The 27,393-nt window shown below is 38.4% G+C and overlaps 2 protein-coding genes across 2 annotated transcripts; both read left to right on the top strand.

The window, feature by feature from the left end:
* Positions 1-1,266: 1,266 nt before the first annotated feature.
* LOC137005277 (ladderlectin-like) lies at positions 1,267-2,741 on the top strand. The gene is made up of 5 exons (XM_067366112.1): positions 1,267-1,341; positions 1,583-1,677; positions 2,250-2,375; positions 2,537-2,648; positions 2,734-2,741. Exons 1-5 carry the CDS (start codon positions 1,281-1,283, stop codon positions 2,739-2,741), a joined length of 402 nt encoding a protein of 133 aa, XP_067222213.1. The 5' UTR covers positions 1,267-1,280.
* A 9,569-nt stretch (positions 2,742-12,310) lies between these two features.
* On the top strand, positions 12,311-16,399 carry LOC137005285 (hydroperoxide isomerase ALOXE3-like). Its single transcript, XM_067366125.1, has 8 exons — positions 12,311-12,376; positions 12,490-12,693; positions 13,858-13,944; positions 14,118-14,287; positions 14,636-14,757; positions 15,221-15,321; positions 15,791-15,961; positions 16,220-16,399. Exons 1-8 carry the CDS (start codon positions 12,311-12,313, stop codon positions 16,397-16,399), a joined length of 1,101 nt encoding a protein of 366 aa, XP_067222226.1.
* The last annotated feature ends 10,994 nt before the right edge of the window (positions 16,400-27,393 follow it).

The following is a 27,393-nucleotide window of genomic DNA, read 5'->3' on the forward strand; positions in this document are numbered from 1 at the left end:
CAAATGGGAGAAGGATCTACCACCTGCAGTTGATTTTGATATGCTAGGTATTATCAGCTGGCCTGAATTCTGAGATCGCAATAAACGTGAAGAACTATAATGCATTAAGAGCTCGCTCAGGTACTGGGGAGCTAAACCATTTAGTGCTTTGTGATTAGCATGATTTTTAAATGTATAAAATGTTTAATAGGGAGCCAATGTAATGTTGACAGAACTGGGCTAATATGGTCATACTTCCTAGTTCTAGTAAGAACTCTAGCTGCTCGGACCAGCTGTATTTTTTTTAACAGGCGAGCAGAACAAACACCCAGAGTGTTACAGTAATCTTGCCTTGAGGTCATGAACGCATGAACTAACTGTTCTGCATTTGACATTGAGAGCATATGTCGTAATATATATTTTTAAGATGAAATGCTGTTTTACAAATGCTTTAAATGTGGCTTTCAAATGAAAGATTGCTATCAAAGAGCACATCCAGGTTCCTAACTGATGACGAAGACTTAACAGAGCAGTAGTAAACAGAGCAGACAAAGTAGCCTACAGCTGGCCTACAACCACAGGCTGTAGCCATGACAAATGTGCTGTTGTTATGCACGGATGTTGTGCATCTTGTCCTGATCAAATGCTCAACTTTCAAAGATCAACATAGGTGCTCCTGACATTGTATTCTGTTGTGTTTGATTAAGAGTCAGTAATTGCATAATCTACTTTTTATTTAATTTTGTCATCACATTTGATGGGTTTAAAAGTAGCAAAGTTAAAAAAAGTATAAAAAATGAAAAATAATCAAATTGTTGTTCTTTCTTCCTAAATCAGACATTAGAATGAATAGAAATACACTTTAGGAATTATTAAACAGGCACCGTTCACAGTTTATACAGAAGAAAATGATTATGAATCATATTACGCTATTATAATAAATATTTAATTAACATAACATTTGTTCTACCAGCTTATCTAACATCATTCTGCAAAATTTGCTTTTTATGTGTACAAAAGTCCACATATCAAACAATTACACGTCATCCTCGTGACTTTAAGATACACACTTGACATTAGTTAAAGTATAAAAGCAGGGCTCTTTCTGGAACTTCACAAAATCTTCTACTGAGATTCTGAAGGCAACAACCAAACCAAGGTGAGATTTTGGAACAAAAACCTACTGAATAACATTTCTAAAATATCTTTGTTGACTTGATTGAGAATCCACAGTGTGCAGCATGAGTGCAGACGTTTAACTTTTCCTGTTTATTAATTTTTAGGTTCATTTCAGGTTCATCATGGCAATGCTGACAAGTCTAATGCTTCTTTTCATCATCTTCTCCATGGGGAATGCAGAAGGTAACCAAAATATTTAATTGTAAAAACTCTTGCTATTCCATTTTAAAAGCATTTTGGAAATGTAGTGTTCAATTTACTAATATTAATGATTAATGAGGGATTTACAGTGTCAAAGTACAGATAATATAGACACATAATCACACAAACATAATATAAGCTAGATAAAATAATAATGAAAAAATAAAAACATTCTTCACTGTGAATATTACAAAAAGTCCTAACATTGATGTACTGGATGCAGTTGATTTAGTCATGAAATGCCCTGCTGGATGGTCAAATTTTGGACTCCGGTGCTTCAAGTTCTTCCCTCAGTCAGTTAACTGGATCACAGCAGAGGTAATGTGTTAGTTACCATAAGGTGTTTTGGTCACACTTTACATTAAATAAATAAATATATAAGGTACAGTGTACTTATCGTGTTGATGTTGTATTGCAAACCACTTTCGCTGCCATTGAGGTGGGGTACAGGTAATGTTAGGGACAGTTTTGGTGGTGTGGTTAGGTTTAAGGGTGGGTTAAGGTGTAAGAGAAGGTCAACCGTGTAATCATTGATCTAATTACAAAAATTATTACAGCTGTAATTGCATGCAGGTATTTTTTTTTAAATGTAAGCGCAATGTAAAAGCATGTATGTAAACTATAAGTGCAATGAATGAAATGATTAGTTTAAATGTTAGTACAGTGGTAGTTAAAGATACTTAATATAAAGTGGGAATGGATTTTTATTTTTATTAATTTTTAAAGTAAACTGTTCTTTTTTGCAAATAAATAATACAGAAAACTGATACTGCAGCAAATAACAGATCAGAGCATAATTTGTTTGAAAACGACTAAAATGTCACTTATACTTTATGGTACAAAGATTAGATTTTGTTTTGACAAAAAAAAACCCAAATCTGTCTCCTCAGAGAAACTGCCAAAGTCTTGGTGCGCATCTCGCATCTGCGCATAATAAACTGGAAAATGAGTTTCTGCTGGGTCTGTTGCCTTCTCCTTCCACACTAACTTGGATTGGTGCTCATGATGGAGAACAAGTAAGTTAAATTGTGTCCTAAAGAGACCTATTTGTTTCTCTAGTCTGAAATTTCTGCTTTAAACAGTGAATGCAAAGTTTCTAATGAAGATGGTTTAAAACTTAATTAGCTTCTTTCTGAGTACATTAGTGCACTCTTATAATCATGTCTTTGCTCTTTAGGATGGACAGTGGTTGTGGACTGATGGAACTGTGAATGACTATACCAACTGGTGCCCTATAGAACCAAACAATTATCGTGGTCCAGAGAACTGTGTGGAGATCAACTGGGACGGTGAGAATGCAGTCTGGTTTTTGAATTTACAATATATCATTTCATATCACTCAGTGACATGTTGTGGCTCATTTTTATTTCACAGTGCCTTAGGTTAAACGTTATTTTATTTTGATTCTAACACCACTTTAATGATCACAATAATCTATTTCATTTTTCTACCCTACAGGTAAGCGCTGCTGGAACGATGCAGACTGTTCAGTCCAACTGAAATATATTTGTGTTACAGACATGTGAGATCACAAGCAGTCATGCTGCTCCACAGTTACTTTGATTGTACACTTTCTGATCTTATCTTTACCAAAAAATGTTGTTCTGAAATTAAACATCATTTAAATCTTTTATGTATTCTTCTGTACCTCTTCTACAATTTAATCATCTTTAATACATTCTCTGAAACACTCCTCTAATCAATAAAAGCATTGATAAAGCAAATCATGTGCATTGTGGACAATCAAATTCATGAATAAAATAGAAGTATATTGTGTAGAAAGTTTTGAGGATTTTTTTAATCATCAACAACAAGAGAGAGTGAGAGTGTGTATGTGTGTGTGTTTTACAAATATTAGAGTATACAAGAAAATACATAAATGTAACAAAGAGTTGCACATAAGTTGCACATCAAATTTTCAAAGTTTTAACTGCTTTTTGCTTAATAGAAAATCAGAATGAATCAATATAATGCTCCACTTCCTTCTTGAATTATGTAAAACAGTTTTTTGTTTTGTTTTGTTTTTTTAACAGAAAACATACATTTGTGAACATGGAATTTTGTATGGAAGTAAAATAATGCAATATGTTTTTGAAACAGAAAACATCTTGAATTGCACTTCTAGAAAAAAATATTGTATTTTTAGGGCTTGCATTTTTATGGGCTGAAATTCAACATGGTCGTATATTTAAGCTGTGAATATTTCAATTCAAAACATTTCACACACATTTTTATTGTTAAAAAATGCAATAATCCATATTCACCTTTCAGATTTCACTTCCAACATATTCATTCAGTTTAAAAATACAACCTATAATATTCAGCAGGCAAATTTGGTCCATTTTATTTCACATCCACAAATTTAGTGGTTCAAATTTCAACATTTCACATCCGGGAACTGCAGGAAAAAAAAGGAAGTAAATTAATGCCAAATGTTCTTGAAATAAAAAAGCTTGTTGAATTTGAAAAAAAACAAAAAAAAAACAAGATTGGCAAATTTAATTTGAATCTGATTTTCTTTCTAAGAACTATAATTGACAACATTTACAAACAAAAATCTACTTTTCTTCAACGCAAAGTTTTATTTTCATAAAATAAAAAAATACAAGTAAAATGCAATAGAATAAAGAGAAGTATGAAACTACGTTTTTCAGGTTAACTGGGTTTTTATTCAGGTAAGAAATACTACAGAAATTAAAGTAGTCAAATGTAAAATAACACATTCAGTGTACATTGGTTACCTTGATTTCTGTAGTTTTTATTGTAAATATTAATACAGACCAATTCTTACCATTAAAGTTACGAAACGTATTCAGTCAAGAGTAGAAAGTTATTTTCTTTGTCTTTTGTTCTTTGATTAACATGACAGACAGCAGCAGGAATATTGGACTGCTGTCCCTTTAAGAGTTTATGAACGGTGTTCAACGGACCCAATACTGTTACACACAAAAGGAGTTCACTTTCTTAGCTATTTAAAGATTCAAATGGAATTCAACAATAGAAAGAGTGAAGCCAGAGTGTCTGTGGAATGGTTGTTTGGGCACATAGCAAACTACTTTAAGTTCATGGACTTCAAAAAGAATCTAAAAATTGGTTTGAGTAGTGTTGGAAAACTGTATGTTGTATCTGCTTTGTTAAGAAATGCACTTACTTGTCTGTATGGTAATCAGACATCACAGTTTTTTAACTTGGAGCCTCCACACATTTGTGACTATTTTTCATGAGCTAACACATGCACAGCTACACTGTGTTACATATAAATAAATAAATAAATAAATGAACAAATTAATAAATATATCGTAAACAAACACAATATAAACAATTTTAAAAGAATGAGACATTTTATAAAAACATTTTCATATTAACAAAAATATAGACTTCTTATATATAGTTAGTTTAGGACACAATATATATAGCACACAAAATTGTATTAGAAATGTGATATTTTATGTTACCATTTTATATTTTAAAATGTTTTATTAATGAAATTACAAAGAAATGTTTTTTTCAAATTGCAAAAGACTGAAAGAATAAAAGAATCACTATTTCTTTGACATATAGTACATTCAATGAGACTAAGTAATGCTTGCCCTTGCTGTTGCTGAAGTAGCATAGTCTGCATTGCATTAGTTGCATCATTTCACTCATCTGCCTTTGTGCCTGTTGTACTGCTTTTGCTTGCTCTTCAATTTGTATTTTTCTTTATTCCAATTCCTTTTTCCTTAAAAACCTTTCAGTCTGGCTTCTCTCCTTCTTGGAGTTTGAGACTCACTGTATGTCATTTCTATGTACTGAACTCAACTATGCTGTGGTAAATTCAATTTTCAATTCTAGGGCACCTTTAATAAAGGTTCTTATTTATAAATATGTACAATAATTTGAGAATGCATGAAGATAAGACAGAAACGCATATGTGTTTTCAACCCACAGACAACTAAGAATCTGTATTAAGTCATAAACTGCATATTTATACCTGAAATTAATTCTGATAAACTTGATTGTAATATTATCATGGCTTAAAGAAATATGTTCAATGACTGAAATGGCCCACCCCGTCAACATTTTGCTAATAGTTCAATCAGCAACAACTAAGCGACAGACCGAAATTCATGTTTATAAATCACTGCAATGAAAATGAAGCTCTTCACCCGACCCTGACTGTGATGTGGGCAAATCAGGTGACAAAGTGGGAAATATCCCTTTAAGAAAATTACACCAAGACCATTGTTTGTGTTTCAAATATCAATGTCTGGTGAGAATTCCTTAATGTTTGTGATCTTTCTCTTGAACACTTCAACACAGAATTTGAGTGGCAGTTTTGCTAATAAATCATTGATTTCTATTGGCCACACATCACAGGGTAGCATGTATTCCTTCATGCCTTCTTTCAGGACACAAGGAGGAACTGTTCCAGATCTGCATGATGTTGAATGGAGGTATAATAGTAAAAGTATATAATAACTTATAGAAATGTAATAGCTTTTAATGGATAGAGAAAAAAAAATCCCACTACAATCTAACCTGAATTTCCAGTCAGATGCACTCCCGGAGGTGTTCAATCTGAGATGCATGTCTTCAGGTTAAGGGCCGTCTCCACCATTTTGAATCTTTCGGATTTCTGTGCGTATACAACAGGTAAAAGAATATGCTTTTTGATTTAATATATCTGCAATGTTTTTACAGTACAATTCACACAGGTGAGTTTGATCAGGCTTTACTTGGTCACATCTCTTTAAAGCCCCCTTGTAGTCAATAATTTTGTCCCTTAAAACTTATTTGATCACTAAAATGACACATTTAAACATAGGTAGATTTTTAACCCTTATAGGGTCTTTGGGTTCTTTTTAGACCCTAAACTACATTTTCTCAAATTTAAAAAAAAAAAAAAGTTCTCTTTGTCCAAATGACATGAAACTTTGTACAGTTGTTAACACTATCTAGATCTACAAAGAAGAAAAAAAATCTTGTTTTTATGTTAGTGTAGAAAAAAAGTCACACTCTTTGGGGTCTCCACAGACCCCAGGCAACAAAATGTAATTTTACTCTGTTTATTAATGTTTTTACTTCATATTTGTGCAGTTTTTCGAGGATTTGTCTCATCTTTTAAATTTATATAAATATTATACAAAAACAGCTTTTTATGTAAAATTCACTATATAAAAGACCCACATTTCTAACTTTCATTCATGGGGATAACATGGATAATTTGACATGGTTTAGTGCAAGATTTTTGCCCATGTTTTGGAAAATGCAGTTTTAAAAGTAAAAAATGATCACTTTTACCAGCAGATGCTGCAGAGCTCCACTATTTGCTGTTTGACTGACTGAAAGACATCTTTTCACAAGTATTTTCCAGATGGATTCATATCTAAATATTATGAAATCACAATTATGACAGCACATCCCTAAACACTCACACAGGATAAGGTCAATTCATGTGTGAAAATGATTCTTCATGCTCTCTGAAGCACTCTCACAATTTAACCCTGATTAACATTGACATTGTCAGTCTGGAATATGGCCGTGATCTGTCTTCCTACATGGTTGATTAAGAAATGAAAAGCTACACACTCCATCTGTCGAGGTTAAAAGAACCGATGTCAAACGTAAAACATCCTGGAAAAATAATAATCACTGTAATAATGATCCATTCATAGGTTCTTAAGTATTTACCTGTTAAAATCCAAACATAGACTTTTCTTTTGGCCGGGCAGTGTATTTAACTTGGGTAACGCTCCGGCGCGTTTTGCTGGATTTTTTTCACATTGCAGCAAAACAGACTTAAAATACTCCATCATTTCTTGTCATAGAGACATGAGTAATATATCAATTGAAAATCTGATAGTTCTCAGAAAATGAACTGTAACTTAGTGAATACTAATCACAAAAAAATTAGACTTGTGTCTAAAGAAACGTTGAAATGTCAGGTTTTAAATGGTGTAAGTCAAATTGAAAACAAACATTCTGTGTTTATGTAAACTGTACGAAAAGAGAGCCATGTCAGAAGTCCGTGATTATCCGTATCATTATCTGTAGTGTAATAATTTCAGATTGAATCTCCAAAATAATGTAGAAAGAACAAGACAGTATATTTAAAGTACTATGATGGTCAGTATCACTGATACCAACACTGGCTATTCATTAGATTTTTCTTAGTTTATGTGAATGAAATGAGTATTGCCATTCAACGATGTTCATTTTTAACTCTTTATAGACCTTTTTCACAAGAATCGGAAATCACGTGACGACGGGTAAAGTTAGTTCCGCTGTGCGTCTACGGCTATTAGATTGATATGCTTTTTCTCAAATATCGCTTCTTACCTTTTCTGTTTTCCAACCTGCTGTTGTATAATCTACAAATAAATGATTTTCTACTGGTTTGTAGCTTGTACGGCCACTCAGACCGTTGATCGAATTTACCGGCAGGTGGATTTATATCACCAGCTGTCATACAGTAAAGGCTATGCAGCTACTCATTCAGCAATTTCCCCGATCGTATCACGTACGACAAACATTATTTATATAATTTATTCATTAAAAACATATTGTCGTTTAATATGTTTTAAAAATATATAGCATGTAATCTCATATGGCATCACATCCCACAGGATTAAACTAAGACATAATTAATTTCCAACACCACACTTTACAACTATCAGTCTTTGCATTAATGTTGCAACAGCACAATATTGTGCATAATACACACTTTATGATGATGACGACAGGAAAATACGAGTGAGAGACTGAAGTGTTTATATCCAGAAATATCAGGGTGCGAGTGGTCCTGTTTCATGAATCAGAGGATCAGGCTTGTGTGATAAGGGAGCTGCCAGCTGATCATTTCCCCAGCACGTTGCTAAAAACAATCTATATAGCGTACATCCCAATGTGCATATCCAACCTAAACAGTACTGAATATTACTAATGTCACATAGACTACTATTTAGGATGGATAGTATGCACGTTGAGAAGCAGGCACTGTCTTTACAGCACATGGAGCGCGATAATGCACAGCCGCGCTAAAAAAGAAACGAATAATTTAACCAGTTTAACCGCCATCACTTTGAATTATTTATTAAATGTAGATCTTAATGAGAGCTCTGTAGTCTCACCAATAATTCACCAAGAACGTTCAAACATTTTCATGGCATTTAATTCGTAAAACGACTTTGATTCCCGAGCTGGTTCTGAACAAGGCTATCTATCACTGCAACCGGAAAAACTTTTACACAGCGAGGGCCATTCCGGAAGCCAAAAACCCGGAAGTGTGAAAAAGGTCTATAGGCTTTATCTTAGTAGACTGAGGAGCATTAGCCAGTTCTTGCTTCAAGGTGTAATTTCACTCTTCAATCAATCCCTGCTATCATTTTCAAGTGCGTTCCACTTTGTGAAGTTTATATGGACAGATTTTGAATGAGGGAGCAAGTCTACTTCTTTTTTAAAAGATTATTTTGTTAATTTCAATATTGCCTCAACATCAGCGATGTCGAATCAATCACAGTGTAATGTTGATTCAACAGTATTACCGTTGATTATTTGTTCTGCATTGTTTCAACATTAAACGTGATACTGAACCAGCATCACTTCATAATGTTGATTCAATGATTCTTTTTTTTTTTTTTTTTGGAAATCTCAACATTGTTTCAACAGTAACCGAGGGTGCAAAATCAATGTTGAATCAATAATATTTCCATTGATTTGAGGTCGAAATCTCAACATTAGCTGAGGGTACAAGAATGATACTGAGGCAACATCACTTTCTAATGTTAATTTGATGCAATTGGCGTTGTAAGACTTGGTTTTCCTGCTAAGACAAAAGCTGAAATCAAACCATAAAGCTCATCAGGAGAGAACATCTCAAAAAAACAGCATAAGACACCGCCTTGCCCAAACTCTCCTCACTCATCTATACAAACACTTTCCCCCAGACTTCAGTCACTGAAAGCTCTCTAAGAAAGACTTTACACTGTGTATGATGTATTATGTGAATCTATTGTTTTTCACTTCTCATGTTTGGTATCATTTTAAAGGGTTAGTTTACCCAAAAATGAGATTTCTGTCATCCTCATGTCGTTGCACGCCGTAAGACCTTCATTCATCTTCAGAACATCATGCTCCGACTGTCAGACTAACAGTAGCATGTGGCGACGGACACACCCGTGCGTCATCTAAAACAGGGGTTTACGAGCTGTGGGGCGCGAGCACCTGATCTTTAGTCTTCCACGAGAGGGGCAATTTGACTATTCTGCCAGCTAATTGTTGGCTATGTTACAGCAGGTTTGATGCAACTGAATTTGAGCAAAAACAGGAGTGAAATTTGATAAACGTAGGGGTGCGTGTGTACAAAAGATTGAAAACCTTTTTATTATCTTTTTAGTGTGTGTGTGTGTGTGGTTATAAAAATAAATCAACAGTGAACAACAGTCTTTAAAATGACTTAAAACAATGAGGCCGTAATAAATGTTTTAATGAAAGTAATTATTTTATGTTTTTTTTAACAATGTAAAAATACATAATATAATACACTATGTAATCAATCAACATGCGTACATTATGTCAAAAGCCTGCAGAGGGCGCCAGCGGCTAGATGATGGTGGTTGTTACACTTCTTGCTATTGTTTTTACAACAGATCAAATCCTTTTTTTAATATTGGCCAAACAACATTTAATTCAAATGTCCACTTATTCTTTAATATTTGGACACTTCTTTATGATATTAATGCTGCATCACTGTAATTTCTTCAACAAGAACATGTTATCAAAACATGCAGAGTCAGAGCGAGAGTTTAAACTTTTATTTTGAAAGCGCGGTGAACATTTATAAACATGTATTCTTCTGTGTTAGCATAGGTTTATATATGATAGCACTATGTTATGCTATAAATTAAGCCTTAGAAAATGGTCTAATTATGATTTTACTTTTTATTTAATATTTTGGTGAAATTGAGCACTCACAATTAATCGAGGAATCATGAAATCTGGCTACAAATATCATTACCATGGTTCAAAACCCAATGCATAGCACATTAAAATATTGACATATAGCTATATAAAATTGCATTAGTATCAAATCAGATGCGTTGATGGTGGTCAAATCATTAACTTTGTTAAAGACGTTTAATTAATCTCACCCATTAACTACAATAGTCAAAAATATAAAGTTCCACATGTTTGTGAACATACCTGAAAATGATGCACGTGGTTTATTTATATATTTAATATGCGTATAGGGAGCGGCAGTACTGATGTTTAATGTACCTGGAAGACTTTAATAAGCTTGTGTAGCCATTAACACTATCTTGCAGACTATACGAACTAACAATACTTTTACAATGTTGGCTACATTTCTACTAATAAGCTATTAAGATAATGTAGCATCATTAAGGTCTAACATGAGCAATAGACAAAAGGTTGTTTTTACCCACACTCTCTGACCTCCTGAAGGTGGTTGTGTAATTCACACCCTGACTAAGACACATTGGGGGAAGCATTTCAGTAACCCTGTGAATGAATATAAAAATGCAGAATCAAATCGCATTAATTGAATCACACTGAATTTGAACCTAATTGCAAGGTTAAAAGGAAAAGCACAATGAAATGCTCATGTATGGTGTGCTTTATCCTAACATTGTATGAAGTAAATGTCTTCATTCAGTCAGGGACGACAAGGAGAACCTGAACTAAAGCTGCGTTCACACCACCATGTATTTACCGGAATCTTGAAATGACAACACGTGACGTTATATTCGGAGCTGTTCACGTCCTTTTGGTCCTTGGACTGGGAATTATGCGTTTCCATGGCACCACTATCAACGCCTAATAAATCAATCTACAGCGGTCATGTGGTACAGCGGCCACGTGGTACATCTGGGAGCTTTCAGAAAACTCCCAGCTTACAAGCTGTAATTACGAGCTCTACGAGGACGTGAACGCTTTTTACAAGCTAGAATCTTGTAACTACAGGAATTACGAGGCCGCGTGAACGCACTTTAAATTTCTCAACTCCAGTGATTGTCCGGGAAACTCATGAATATTCATGTCCGCTCCGCCCACTGAAACCGGAAACACCGTCACACCGGACCGTTTTTTAATCATTCAAATTTTGCTGTGTGATTAATAACACGTTTTAATGTGGAGTGACAAACTCAGAACACATATTGAATATGTCACTTAAGTTATTGTCATGTCCCTGGGCTGATGTCTATTTGTTCCCCTGTCTGTCGCGTGTTGTTGTTGTCGTCTGTAGCACATGTGTGCGTTATCATTGTGGCGTCTTCCCCGCCCCACAAGCTCTCGACTATATATACATCGCAAAAACAAAGTTCACACAGCTAATATAACCCTCAAATGAATCTTTACAAGATGTTCGTCATGCATGCTGTATGCATGCTTCGAATTATGTGAGTAAAGTATTTATTTAGATGGTTACGTTTGATTCTGTGTGAGTTTGAGGCTATGCTCTGTGGCTAAAGCTAACATTACACACTGTTGGAGAGATTTATAAAGAATGAAGTTGTGTTTATGAATTATACATCGTGTTTAAAAATGAAATGAAAATAGCAACGACTCTGTCTCCGTGAATACAGTAAGAAACGATGGTAACTTTAACCACATTTAACAGTATATTAGCAACATGCTAATGAAACATTTAGAAAGACAATTTACAAATATCACAAAAAATATCATGCTATCATGGATCATGTCAGTTATTATTGCTCCATCTGCCATTTTTCGATGTTGTTCTTGCTTGCTTACCTTGTCTGTGCACAGATCCAGCCGTTAATACTGCCTTTCCTTGTCTAATGCGTCGAATGGGCTGGCATTATGCAAATATTGGGGTCATATATATTAATGATCCCGACTGTTACGTAACAGTCGGTGTTATGTTGAGATCCGAGTGTTTTCTGGAAGTCTTTTAAACAATTGAGATTTACATAGGAAGGAGGAAGCGATGGGGTTTGAAACTCAATGTATGTCTTTTCCATGTACTGAACTCTTGTTATTCAACTATGCCGAGGTAAATTCAAATTCTGATTCTAGGGCACCTTTAAAGGAAGAAAAATCATAACCTAGTTTCCCTCAGAAACCGTTTGTACAATTTTCATGCATGTTCAAATTCATTCTGCACAGTTAAGGCAAAAGCCCAGCAAAGAGAATCCGAGCTTCCTCCCAACGGATTCAAAGGCAGACTGGAAACTGGCCAAGATCTTCGTTCGAAATGCAGAGTTTGCCGTTCACGAGGTCGACTTTCACCTGCTGAGAACTCACCTGCTGGCAGAGGTGTTCACCGTGGCGACGTTACGCAATCTTCCGCCTCCACACCCTCTCTACAAGGTACTGAATCTGTCATGCATGAGTTGGTTTGATTTGTGAACTCTTAGCAAAACGGGTATGTTCCAGACATGCCATATCCACAGAGAGAGAATGATAATGAGTTAATTAATATACACTATATTGCCAAATGTCAACTGTTAGTATTACAAGTGGAAGCAATTGGGAACAAACTTCATGTGGCCTTCAGATTAGCTCAAGAACAGTGTGTAAAGAGCTTCATGGAATGGGTTTCCATGGCCGAGCAGCTGCATCCAAGCCTCACATCAATACAAAGCGTCGGATGCAGAGGTGTAAAGCACGCCGTCACTGGACTCAGTGGAGACATGTTCTTTGGAGTGACCAATCACCAATCATTCTCTGTCTGGTTATCCGATGGACGAGTCTGGGTTTGGCATTTGCCAGGAGAACGGTACTTGCCTGACAGCATTGTGCCAAGTGTAAAGTTTGGTGGAGGGGGATTATGGTGTGGGGTTTTCAGGGGTTGGGCTTGAACCTTTAGTTGCAGTGAAAGGAACACTTAATGCTTTAGCATACCAATACATTTTGGACAATTTCATGCTCCCAACTTTGTGGGAACAGTTTGGGGATGGCCCCTTCCTGTTCCAACATGACTGCGCTCCAGTGCACAAATCAAGGTCCATAAAGACATGGAGGAGCAAGTTTGGTGTGGAACTTGACTGTCCTGCACCCAACAGAACACCTTTGGGATGAATTAGAGCGGAGACTGTGAGCCAGACCTTCTCGCCAACATCACTGCCTGACCTCACAAATGTGCTTCTAGAAGAAAGGTCAAAAATTCCCATAAACACAATCCTAAACCTTGTGGAAAGCCTTCCCAGAAGAGTTGAAGCTGTTATAGCTGCAAAGGGTGGGCCAACTCCATATTAAACCCTACGGATTAAGAATGGGATGTCATTAAAGTTCATGTTACTTGTATACTTTTTGACGGTAGGGAGTTTTTGCAGTTGTAGTCTGTGGTCACAGTTGTCTATTTTACCTCAGACTTGTTGCTCCCCTTCACTATTTGCCTTTTGGAGAGCGGGTCTGACTCATCTATAGCCTGTGAACAAAGCCTACACAGAACATTAAAATTCATTATTCATATATTTTTATCTTCAAATAATAATGGCAGTGAATGCAAATCTCTTACTTTTCCTTCTCTAGCTCCTCTTTCCCTATATCCGATACACGCTCCAGATCAACATCATGGCCCGGAATCGGCTGATATCCAAGGATGGGGTCATTTCCATGGTATGCAAATAGAGTTAAAGAGGCACTAGAGGTTCAAACTTCAATTATCATCCAGTACACATTTTTTTTTTTTATCCAGCAAATTTCTCCTCACAATGGCGTTTGTGGTGCCAGATCTTTGTTTATAGCCCTTAAACTAACTTTATGTCATGTGTCTTTTCTCCATTAACTAGTATGCAGGAGTAGGCGGAGAGTCATTGGCAACGTTGCTGAAGCGTGCTACTGCCTCCCTGACCTATAGCGCCCTCTGTCTTCCTGATAACATCTCTGAGAGAGGCCTGGAGAATGTACCCCACTACTACTACAGAGATGATGGGATGAAACTGTGGAACATCATCAACAAGTATGACTACCGGTGAAGTTAATCTAGTGTTTTTTTAATAGGCTTTATGCTTTCTAATCTCCAACTATGTGTATGTGTGTGTTACTTAAGACATCCAGTTTTTAGGGCTGAACTAATATGTCCTGGTGCACTTTCTGATTCATATTTCAACAAATACATTGTCAGTTATACAGGTTCATGAGTTTAATAGTCAGTAAGCACATGCTGTACTGTGTTGCAAGTCCCTTTGAATAAATTCCATCTTAAGAAATTAATGCAAAGCAATTAAAAAAAAAAAGAAAAAAAAAAAAAGAAAAAAGGTAAGCTATAAATATGTAAACCTGAAACATCTGACTGTGTTGCTTACAGGTTTGTTGCAGCTTTCTTGTCACACTACTATCAATGTGATGCACACATGCAGAAGGACACAGAGCTGCAGCAATGGATCAGTGAGATATTCACCAATGGCTTCCTGGGAAGAGATAGCTCAGGTGTGTTATTTACCTTTACATTTATTAATTTGGCAGATGCTTTTTTTCCAAAGCGCCTTACAAGCGAGGAATACAACAAGTGATGAGATATACTCAAGAAGTGTTCATAATACAACTTCCAGCATAAGCTAGAATAGGCAGAGATTAAAGGAAATTAAATGGGCTAGACCAATGAGTATGCATTTCCAAAGGAACTGTTGTCATATCAGGACATTTAATCCAACAAAGGTTTCCTTGTCTTTTTTGTGATCATCTCAGTATTTGCACTGCATAGCATAGACATGTTTGAGGCACAACCTCTTTTGTAAACCCCACTGTCATTGTCTAGAACTGAACCAGGTCAACAGTCAAAAGTAGTTTGTAGTTTATGGCTCAACTCTCCATTTCAGTATGTGTGCGCACGCATGTATAAACATCCCAAATTGAGTTCCTCACAGAAACCGCCTTTCATTCTACTTCACAGGAATACCATCATCTCTTCAGACTGTGACAGAGCTCGTCAAGTTTGTCACCATCGTGATCTTCACTGCGTCAGCCCAACATGCTGCTCTAAACAATGGACAGGTGAGTTAGTACAAGTCAGTTCACTTCCAGTCAGACAGAGCCATTAAAGCTGCAGTCCCTGATCCTAATCCCATACGCCTTTTCTCAAATCCAGCGTATTGCTCCATACATTCCTCTAGCTGTCCATTCAGTGTCCGAGCTCAAAAAACCCTCTGTTATCCTGGCTCCTTGAATGAGTAACAAACAGGAGCATGAAGGGGAGGGGTTTCAGTTGATTGGCTATTGAGCTCAACAGATTTGTGGACTTTTAACTCTTGTCTGTTATTTACATTACCTCAAGATACTTCAAGCCCCTGGAGCAGGTATTCCACAACGCCAAGAAAAAACTGTCCATATCCACTTTTCATGGCCTAAGTGATGTTAATTATGTGTTCTTATTATTCTTTGTGAATATTTGGCTTACATGTCTTACAATTTTAAACAATGCTTACAATGCTTACAATTTTTCACCACTTCGTTTCCCCCCCAGTTTGACTTTGGCGGCTGGATGCCTAACTTCCCCAGTGCCCTCAGAAAGCCCCCTCCCAAGGAGAAAGGCCAGACCACTGAGGACATGATCCTGGAGACACTTCCTGATGTGAGCACGACAGTGAATATAATGGCTGTCCTGAGACTGCTGACCCAGGATTCTGCGGACCAAGTGAGTTTGTACATCATCAGAGCAAATGTTCTTGTGTATGGCATGATATTATTCTGGATGTCAATGTCTTACTTACACTGCTTTGCATTACCTTACGGTTACATTACGAAGGACATTTAGCAAACTGTGAGCATAGTGTTGCAGTGGACTCTTGCAGAATATTAGTGTGCTGTCATAAACGGCATGTTAAACATTGATATAAACATGTTTAATATCAACATGATATTTACGATTACAATCTTGTTACCCTGTCCGTAGTACCCTCTGGGACATTTCTCAGAAAATCTGCATGATGAAGAGGTCCCCTGCAAGCTCATTGAAGAGTTTCAGAAGGATCTGAGGAAGTTGTCAGATCTCATCGAGGAGCGGAACAAGAATTTGGAGCTTCCCTACACCTATCTGAACCCCAAAAATGTGGACAACAGTGTAGCCATTTGAAAGGAGACAGAATTCTTTCTTACCGTGTTTGTATTTCTATTTATAACTGTTACAACAGAGACACCGGAAGCAGAGATAAAAGCAGTTGGGTAGTTTATTGTGACAATCAGCAGAGCAAACAGGTAAGTGAATGGTGATATGGAAGGTCTTGGAGATGAATGAGAGGTAATACTGTCCTTTTCTTTGTGTTGCAGGTGATGGTGGAAGTAGACGTTGGAGATGGCAGACAGGAACACACACACACACACACACACACACACACACACACACACACACACACACACACACACACACACACACACACACAGGTAGGAACACGAGGAGTACTGGAGACAATGGAGACGAAGGAGATGATGAAGACAGGTAAGTATCGCTTTGAGAGTCCTTGAGGTAAGTGTACAACGGGGTGTATCATGAACGAGACCGGGCAATGTGTGTGTGTGAGTGTGGGGTTCATATAGTGTGACTGATGACTGTGGTGATGAGCTTCAGGTGACGGTGATTAGAATTCCGGTGATTGAGTGCGTGGGTAAGGGAGTGAGGTGGAACCTGACGTGTCTGTGACAATAACTTTGTCAATAAAAATAAAGACCAAAGCAAAAATAACTCAAAGTGAGATCATGGATATTTCCTTAAATAATGTGAAAGGCACTGCTTGCATTTAAGTTGTGGGTTCTGAGATAAAAGTTTTTACTACTGTGCTGCAGTGTTAATTTCGTCAACCAAAAATTGATGAAATATGTTCGCCGACGACCTTTATTTCCACGACTAAAGCCCGGGATATGCCGCACAATTTGTGGCTGTCCCAGACGATAGATTGCCATCGTGAAACAATCATGGTGTTTTCTGTGATCGTGGCTCTGAATCGGTGGTCCTATGTAGTATAGTGAGAGAGGTTCAAAGACGGACGTTTCCCAGTCTTACAACACAAAACATACAATCATTTTCTGACAGTGTCATAAATTCAGCATGATCATCGCACAGTGTATTTGGCTGGTCAGTAGACGTAGGTCGTATAGCAGCAATGAAAACGTGACATGAAATCAACGTGACATGGTGCTAAAACTGAAAACTGCTTACCTCAAGCTCTTTTCCCTTCTTTTGCCGCTTCCTTTTTATTTTCAGCACACATAAAATTACAACTGCTGAAGTGTGATTCTACATAGTGTTTTGTTTACCAGTAGCTCATGCTGAGGACGTTTTACAACACAATGCAATATTGTTGATGAGACTGCAACGTGGCTAAAAGACAAAAAACTGTGATTTCAAAAGATTGTTGAATAAAGGAGCCAAAAATGTTTTTATGAGCGTTCATGTTTACGGTTCCCAGATTTCCAGAATTTAAACCCCCCAATCTGAGCTTTTCTGTTAAAAGAACACATTTTACTTCATCTTTGCTATCTGGCAATCCCGCACACGCTCTGTCTACACTGTGTTTTCAGATCATCTGCGCTTCTTCCTCAGATAAGTAAGCTTAAGTTTTACAAACATCATTTGAGATTTTGTACTTGAAGTGTCATTCAGTCGGTCTATATTCCACTGCTCGTTTGCTGATTAAATCTGCGACCAAAGTGCAGGCTAATATCCAACAGTGGTGACTGACGTCCGACAAAATGCTGAGTTTTGCCGTTCATTTTATTCTACTCCACCTTAAATTAACATGAAAACTGAACATGTATTTCTAGCAGGTAAAATGAGTACATGGGTTCGGGCCAAAATACCGAGCTCGGAGCCCTCTCCTCGGACAGCACGCCAAATACGCATACTACGCATACTATTTACTATCTGATTATTTGTAAGTGTGAACTCGTGAAGTGCTGTTCTCGACAATAAGTGGTTAGCACTTACTAGCATGAAGAACAAACAGACTGTATAGAGATTCAAAGAGGCTCTGCGTAGGAATGACACCCAGTATACAAATCAACATAACCTGAAACAAGGTTTTATTCAAACTTATTGATCTAACAATCATGTATTTAAAGTCCTGCTGCCATCTCAACACAGCTGTGCCAATTCTGCTGCTGAACCCCTTCATCCATCATGTCCCTCACTGCTGCTCTTCTCAATGGGGACAACGTTGATCTAGAGGATGAAGAAGATGATGGTAATGATGGACCCCTGAACCCCTAAACCTTGAAGCAAGAGTGGGAGAAGATGTGAGGGACAATCGCTGCAGCAAACATTCATGTGCTCTCCATCAGCATGATTAAACTGTTTGAAATTTCATGTTTTCATAGCTCTCTCCATTTACTCCTGAAATCTGAACTGCTGAGGACAAGGTGGATTCATTTTGTTTTCCAAGAAAATGCTCCATCAACTCTACCAAAAATCATCTACACAAATCATTTCACACTGGACAGCTTTGTGAACGAATGTCAATACAAAGGGACAATACAAAACATACAGCCTCCAGAGTTATGGAATTATATTTGTCTCAATAAAACTGAACATAACTGAACATATCAAAAATATGCCATTACAAAAGAATAAAAACAATGAAAATTAAAAAAAAGAACTCAGTTGCATAAATTTAACAAGCTCTTCAATTATGCTTCATTCTTTGTTAATGTTTTTCAAAGATTCATTTTCGCAAAATCGTAGATTCTGAAAACATTGCCACAAGTTTCACTTACACTTCACAGTTTTTTGTTTGTTGTTTTGGCACAACCCTCTCATGGAGGTGGGCTTAACAGTGCTCTACTCTGATTGGATAGTGAACTTTTGATGAACAGGTGCTCTCTGACCTGGAAGTACAGATGTCACTCAGTGGCGCGCATATTGGAAAGCTCTCGCGGGGATTTGTGTGCAATACCTTGTGCTTCGTATTACTAAATATGTAAATAATATTTGACCTTTGATCATCTCAGTCTGTAAAGATGAGCTCTCAGGAGAGACACGGAAGCAGCATCATCTTCCTCCGCTAGTCCTTCAAAGCAGCTTGAAGTAAGTTCGTGTTACTGAAGAAACCAATAACATCTATAAAAGTTTTATTCATGTACAGTGTGCAACAGTTCTGGCTTTATTTGACATTTGTTTAAAAATTGATAAAGTTTTATTGATTAAAAACTTGATTAAAATGTATATCATGATACCATGTATAGATATAAACAAAGAGAGAAAGAGAGAAGAGGATGATTGGTTTAAATATCCTAAAGGAGCTGTTTTTTTTACCTGTAGGAACAAGTGCAAGAAGACATTTTACAGCATATGCTGACAAAGTTTAGCTTGATTTTTCGGATTGAAACTTTAGATTTGGATTATCTCCTGGATCCTGCTCAGCAAGAACTGGATTTGGCAATTACTGCATTAAATCATGTCAACATCTCAGAAGCTTTATTTACAGGTCTACAGGAGCTAATCAACATAATTCATGTAAATATAAGTTCTGAAGAAACTTCATCAACTGCATCTGATATCAGTGCAAATGTCAAGTGCACAAAGTTTCACTGCCCACTTTGTCCAAAGGACAAAATAAAATTTGAGGGGTGCTTCCAGGCAACAGGTCATCTTCAGTCGCATTTATCCTGAGTGGTACTACATGGCTGTAAATAGATCAAATCATTTTTATTACATGCTAAAGGAGGAAGATTAACTATGTATTGACAAAAGGTAATTTTTGTTCTCATTTTTTAAATAATACTTTTTACATTTCAAAATATGTAAATGCACCCTCTTGTATCACAAAGCTGCACATTACCATTGTTGTTACTATGGCAAACCAATTATACGTCGGACAGACTTGGAAAAACACGTCCTTAGACACAGCACAAATATAAGTGCAGAAAGACAGTCAACCAGGACAATCCGAAGACATGATCAACAACCATCTACTCTGACTAGAGCAAAAGGGCTTCATAAATCCAGCATGGCTGAAAAACAGCAGCACATTTGCAGACCATTGACCATGGCCTGTGAACTGGTGATCCAGCCATCTAGTTTAGTTTATATACCAACAAGGCCTATGAACAGCGGGACCAGCCACCCACTGTGGTCCATGTATCAACTGACCAGCCATCGACCATGAACCAAAAACACTGGGGTCTACCATCTGTGGCTCAGGAGCAGAGACATCAATTACAGTGAAATTTTACAAATTTAATGTTGTAAGATGTACATTGTAGATGCATATAGTGTTAAAATACTTATTTGAATAAAAAACTAGTTACAGTGTGCACAGTGATATTTATACATGTTTAAAGCTATATATACATTGATTTTGTTTGTGGATGTTGTAAAATATGTGAGTTGAATTATAACTTATTGTTGAGTCATGTGAACCCAAGAAAATATGTTTTGTAGTTAAATTGATTTAAATTTATTTATTTTTTTGTATTGAACATTTTAATGGTTTAAATGTGTGTATATTAGATTCAGAGTTTTTTTTTTTCCTTCATTCTTTTGTAGGGAAAACACCCTAGAAAGTAAAATAGCTCAAATGAAATATTTATAGGGAATTATAAAGAGTTGTTTAGATTACGACCGAGCAACTGATTCGTCCAGCGTTCATTTGCTCGAGCCGTAATAAGCTCTTGTAGCGGATATAAATATCCAACAATGGTGAAAACACTGATTAGAGCGCAGTAACTTGATCACAGTTTAAGACATTAAATCATAAAGCACATAATACAAGACACTTTCCTTTTTAAAATCTACAAGAGATTTTATTCTATCACAAACTAATCTAACACAAAGGCACGCACACACACACACACACATTCATACGCGTTGCAGTAAGAAGGAAATGAGAGAGAAAGAGTTTTGAGAGAGAGAGAGAGAGAGAGAGAGAGAGAGAGAGAGAGAGAGAGAGAGAGAGAGAGAGAGAGAGAGAGAGAGAGTGATATGATTAACAGAATTCCTATCAATGCATTTCAAAGACCCGAACGAACCATGAATCATTAATTTAAATGCACCAGTTCAGTTTTGGTCTGGAGGTACTTGCTTGCGTTGACTTAATGGTGAATCTCCCTCGTCGTGCAGAGAGGGGTTTCCCAAGTCGATGATTGGTCCAGATCAGGTCCGTGTGGAACAATGAAAGGAAGTCTCTTTGTCGCTGGAGTTGAAGCGGCAAAAGTCATTCGTTGAACTTTGCGGCAAAACTTAGAACACAAGACTTTCAGCGGTAAAGGAGAATTAAGTTAAAGAAAAGAAAAGTGAGTGAAGGTTGGATGGCTTGAATGAGCGGCTGGTCTGTTCTTCTTGTCACTCCATTGTTCTTGGTACTTGTCTTAGCTTCTTTTTTTTTTAACCCCAACTCCTTCCTCGTTTTCTAACCAACTCCCCCCCTTCACTATCTTGCAATATGATCATTTAAACTTAGTTGTTTGTCACCCCTCTGAGGAGTCCTGGCCAATCAGATATTGTCCTGTTTCAAGAGGGCCTTCCTCTGCCCCCAATAAAACGTAAGTGTTACATCCTGTTTCTGCTTCAGCAGAGAGTGCCATTTTAACATAATTTCTATTAAACGGAATACAATACATTTTAAACAGATTTCATTCAAGTCAGGATATAGGAAAGGGGGAAAGAATCAAATTAAGTCCAAATAAGGCATACTTTCAGTCATTCAGTCAAGAGTTAACACATTTACATGAATTGTTAGTGTTTCTAAAGCCTAACTGTTTACAGGTAGTACTTGTGGACACATAATGCAAAATGTATGAAGTTAAAAGATGTTTGATAAGTCCGTTAAAATTGTTGGAAAAATTTTGAAGCAGTTTTATTTGTTCAACAGTCTCTTTGGCTCTCCTGTGAAGTAAGGAAACAAAAGGGTCTGCATTGTCTCTCTGTTTCTTTGCTCTGATGATCAAAGAAACTTTGTCTTCTTGGGTGACCCTTTGGTATGTCGCTTCTCCTGCTATCAGGAAGCATGTGTCGTAAAAGTAATCAGCCTGGCTTTATCTGCAGACGGGCCGGAGCCAGAACCTCAATTCTGAATTAGAATTATGTTTTGAAAGAATCATCTGAATGATTCATCTGTCTGGTTCGTCCACAGTTCCTACACTTTAAATAGGTAGCTACGTGCTGTTGTGGGCCGCGTTGTCCATGTAAGCCATCTTACGGATACTGTCGAATGCAGAGGGTCGCCAATGGAGACCCAGACGTGTTACATTGAAGATTGCAGCGGGAATATTAAACTTCAACTTTTGGACAAATTAATTGGGAGCTTGTTTTTGGGCAAACTTACAAGTGGTCAAATCTAAGTACTAGAATATTTGGTGAGAAGCTCTATGTGACGACAACGCGCCATAGTGAGATTGAATTGGCGACCCCATTGCCTGGCTTGAAAAAGCTTGAGTTCAACACTGATGAAAGTGAAGTAAAAATAACTGCAGGCAGTATCACCTCTGTTGAAGTTGTGGTGTCACGCCGATGTTCCAGATGCCAGGCTTGGCAAGAGGTGTTTAACGTGAATTTCATCTATTTTTACACTGCATGAAATTATAGTTTTTACAGATGTATGAACCTACAGTTACTGCATCTGTGACGTTATCTGGCAAATCTAGGGAGGAAGAGTTGACAGTGCCAAATTCAGTGGTTAAAAGATATGTTAATTATAATTATGTAGTGTTTTGATATCTGCACAATTTAGATATACATTGGGAAAATATATAGGATAAGTGTACTTGTGTCTATGCTGTGCCAGGAGACTTCACATTTTAGCTACTTCGTTGGCAAGTACATAGATATTAGGTCAAATAAGAGACAAATGGGGTGTGTGTGTGTGTGTGTGTGTGTGTGAGAACAAATACTACTTTTTCATATTATATAATTTTAATTAAATGGAATGATGATATTTATGAGCTTGTGCACAAAGGTAACTTCAACCTCAAACCAATAGCCTAACTTATAGACTACTGTGTCTGCACCTTCGCTCTGCGTTGTGATGATCATTAACAGACCACTTTTTTATTATTATTCTGAGAGAATAAAAAGGAAAATTTATGAAAAAAGTCAATACGTGGCCTTCAGTTTTGGCATTGACCTGACATAATTTTAGCCACGTAACTTGGTTAACAAACAATCTCAAAACGAATACAAACTTCATGTTCCATAACCTTTCAATAATATTAAACTTAAGTTTTTAACACAAAAATAGATATTAAATGACAATAAACTAACTAATTTTAAGCTTTTTAGATAGATCTCAAGCAGTTACTTCCAGCGATCGGACTGCTAAACACTTCCTAACAACATTTGAATACCTCCGAACTAGGTCCTAATACCTCCGAACTAGGTCCTAACACTTCCGAACAAAGTCCGAACGAGGTGCGAACCACCTCCTAACTAAATCCGAACATGTCCTAACGCACATCCGAAAACTCCAAACAGATGGGGCAAAGGAGCCAATCAAGTCCTACCGAAAAAGAGCCAATCAGCAATCGAGTTGACATGCAGGCCAATCTCGCCGCTGATTGGCTAATTTTTATTTATGGCATTCCCGCTGTTTACATCGTCTGCTATCAAGAGATGCAAGGTAAGCGTTATCAAATGCAAATTTTTGTTAACCTATTTGTTCAAACATTAATTCATGATTTGGAATAAAGATTATTCGGTTCGGTACACTTAAGTTAACAAGTTAACTTAACATTGACATGTGACAGTTATTGCTAATGAACGCTAGTTAAACCTCTATGGTACGACTTTTTTTTGGGAGGAAAAATTATTTTTTAAAATATTTTTTTGGGGATCCTTGATCATTTATGCATCATAAAATGTGTCGACCCCCTACACCAGATCCAGATGTTGGTTTGTTGCCTCAGGGCAACAATGTGCCAAAGAAAAAAAAAATACTATGGTAATTTATAGTAAATACTATAACGTTAGTGTTTTTGAACCATACTATAGTAAATTATTTGAATTAATTTGTTGTGGTAATTTTTTTTTTGGTAATTTTACAGTTGCTCTGGTAATATAATAACTATAGTAATACAAAAAAAAAATAGTGATAGTGATTGGTGGAGTGAGTGCAGGTGATAGGCAGAGAGAATTATGGGTAATGTAGTCCGGGAAGTGACAGGAACAGACGTGATCGTGACATAACGCCCCCTCCCGGAAGGTGCGTCCTCGCGGCGTAGATAGCACAGATAGGGAGGGGGGGTGGGTGCATTGGAGCTCAGACGAGAGCGGGGTCTCCAATGCAAGTTCCAGGGCAGCCAAGGCGGGTCAGGTGTTACAGGCAGCCATGGCGAGTCCGGAGTGTCGGAAAGCCACGGCGGGTCAGGTGGCTCGGGCGGCCACGGCAGGTAAGGTGGCCTGGGTAGCCACGGCAGGTCAGGTGGCTTGAGCAACCACGGCAGGTCGGGTGGCTTGGGTAACCACGGCAAGTCAGGCGGCTTGGGTAACCATGGCAGGTCAGGTCAAATGGCCTGGGCGGTGGTGGCAGGGCCGACCGCCGGGCTTGAGTGCGAAGCGACCGCCGGGCTTGAGTGCGAAGCGACCGCCGGGCTTGAGTGCGAAGCGACCGCCGGGCTTGAGTGCGAAGCGACCGCCGGGCTTGAGTGCGAAGCGACCGCCGGGCTTGAGTGCGAAGCGACCGCCGGGCTTGAGTGCGAAGCGGCCGGCTGGCTTGAGTGCGAAGCGGCCGGCTGGCTTGAGAGCGAAGTGGCCGGCTGATGCTTGGGAATACCAGCCACTCGCGCTGAAATCAGCGGTGGATCAGCCACACTGGAACGCAATCCTAGCTGCTTTCTGACTGATCCAGAGACGTGACGTTGCTCTGGGCGATCAGCGGCGACGTGACGTTGCTCTGAGCGATCAGCGGCGACGTGACGTTGCTCTGAGCGATCAGCGGCGACGTGACGTTGCTCTGAGCGATCAGCGGCGACGTGACGTTGCTCTGGGCGATCAGCGAAGGCGTGACGTTGCTCTGGGCGATCAGCGAAGGCGTGACGTTGCTCTGGGCGATCAGCGAAGGCGTGACGTTGCTCTGGGCGATCAGCGAAGGCGTGACGTTGCTCTGGGCGATCAGCGAAGGCGTGACGTTGCTCTGGGCGATCAGCGAAGGCGTGACGTTGCTCTGGGCGATCAGCGAAGGCGTGACGTTGCTCTGGGCGATCAGCGAAGGCGTGACGTTGCTCTGGGCGATCAGCGAAGGCGTGACGTTGCTCTGGGCGATCAGCGGAGACGTGATGTGATGTTGTTGTGGTAGCCGCCATTTTGTGAGTGTTCTCTTTAGCGGCCGCCATGATGTGATTCACCGTGGTGTCGCATTCCTCTGCGATACCCACAGTAAAAAGTGAACCGACAGTGAACAGGGCAAAGTCCAGAAATTCCGTGAGCGACCCTCGAGGACCATTGGTAAGCAAGCAGTTCTTTAATGGTTCGTTTAAACCATATGTAAAGAAGTCAATGAGGGCGTGGTCCGGCAGATCAGATAAATTAGCAATCTCCAAAAATTTCTGGATATGTGCCTCAAGAGTACTGTTACCTTGACGCAGGCTGACGAGACACCATGCCGGGTCCATGCTGAGGCTGGACATGCTCAGAAAAGCTGCTGGATCTTGGTTGGCGAAGTCTTCTGTTACGAAGGGGACTCACAGGCAGACAGATAACACTCACAGGTCGGTATACAAGGCAAAGGTCAGGACAGGCAGTAACGGGTCAATAAACAGGAAACAGGCAGGATTGGTAACAGACAGGCAAACAGGATATAACGCTCGGAATTGTAACAGTGTTAAACAAGACTTTGCGGTGCGGTGGTGTGTGTGAAAGTCCTTTATAGTCCTGGTAATGAGCTGCAGCTGGGTGTGGTGATTAGTGATAGTGATTGGTGGAGTGAGTGCAGGTGATAGGCAGAGAGGATTATGGGTAATGTAGTCCAGGAAGTGACAGGAACAGACGTGATCGTGACACATAGTCTGCATTGTTGATCTGTAGAATAATATTTTTATGGTCCCCAAATCTTCCGGGGTAGCCAAAAGAAAATGAATGAAATTAAATGCTACAGCCTGTTGCTGTAAAATTGTTTTGAATACACATACGCTGCTAGATAGCTATTTTGTTTGCAAGTGTAAACTTAATGTTGTCAAAACATGTCACTATGTCACTGTCAAAAAATGCTCAACTACATTGATTTGTTCCACAATATTTTTCAGATATGACCAAAACAGGCAAATCCTCTGCCTACTGGAATGATGTCTGCCATAGGTATGCCCAGGGCACCTTCCAGTTCAGTACAGGCAAAAGGCCTGGAAGCAGAAAATGGAAGGAGGCCCTGGAGCGCATTGATGCCTGTCCCCTGCAAGAGGGGAATAAGGTGGACCTGTTTGGCAGGCATATAGTGTGCACTTGTGGGTTCCATAAGGTAGGTATTTGATATAATATATGTAATAGACTATTTTATGGACCATATCTATTATCAGAGTACACAGTTTTGCAGAATAATTGGTGAAATTATTCAACATGAATAGTATTGCCTTCTTTTGTTCTTAAACTTTGTTTTCTCCCAGTCAACAGATAAGGCTGGGCCTAATGCAGTGACAGGAGGCAGCTCAGAGGAGGCAGGGACATCACAGGGAGAAGAAAAAAAGTGTATAATTAATGCATTTATATTTGTTTATGCTTGCTTTTCAGATCACCAAAAAGCTGGCTGGTGGCATTGGGGACACGGCTGCATGGATGACTAACATTGGCAATGAGCTCGGCCAGGTTCAAAACAGTGTTCTGACAACAGCTGAAGGTGCGGGGCTGGAGGAGCTGTGCCAGGGCATCATCAGACGCTACCAGAATGCTGGCTAGCCAGAGCCAGAGGTCATCTATGTTGACCGGGATTGCTGCAGTTAGTCAGGTGGTATTTTCATATTATTACTTTATCAAATGTGACCCTGGACCAAGTCTTAATGGTCATTTTTTTTATTAAGATGTAGACATCCTCTGAAAGGCAAGCTTTTTCTGACTACATAATCTTTCCATCGATGTATGGTTAGTTAGGACAGGGCAATATTTAGCGGAGATAAAACTATTTGAAAATCTGAAATCTGAGGGTGCAAAAAATCTAA

This window comes from Chanodichthys erythropterus, chromosome 3 (assembly GCF_024489055.1).
Source record: "Chanodichthys erythropterus isolate Z2021 chromosome 3, ASM2448905v1, whole genome shotgun sequence".
Lineage (NCBI taxonomy): Eukaryota > Metazoa > Chordata > Actinopteri > Cypriniformes > Xenocyprididae > Chanodichthys > Chanodichthys erythropterus.

Excerpts from the sequence above, each read along its gene's own strand:
- LOC137005277 (XM_067366112.1), top strand. The coding sequence starts at position 1,281 with ATGGCAATGCTGACAAGTCTAATGCTTCTTTTCATCATCTTCTCCATG. Across the intron at positions 1,342-1,582 it reads CTCCATGGGGAATGCAGAAG|TTGATTTAGTCATGAAATGC; the intron begins GTAACCAAAATA and ends TACTGGATGCAG. Across the intron at positions 2,376-2,536 it reads GTGCTCATGATGGAGAACAA|GATGGACAGTGGTTGTGGAC; the intron begins GTAAGTTAAATT and ends TTTGCTCTTTAG.
- LOC137005285 (XM_067366125.1), top strand. The coding sequence starts at position 12,311 with ATGGGGTTTGAAACTCAATGTATGTCTTTTCCATGTACTGAACTCTTG. Across the intron at positions 12,377-12,489 it reads TGTTATTCAACTATGCCGAG|TTAAGGCAAAAGCCCAGCAA; the intron begins GTAAATTCAAAT and ends CATTCTGCACAG. Across the intron at positions 15,962-16,219 it reads CCCAGGATTCTGCGGACCAA|TACCCTCTGGGACATTTCTC; the intron begins GTGAGTTTGTAC and ends CCCTGTCCGTAG.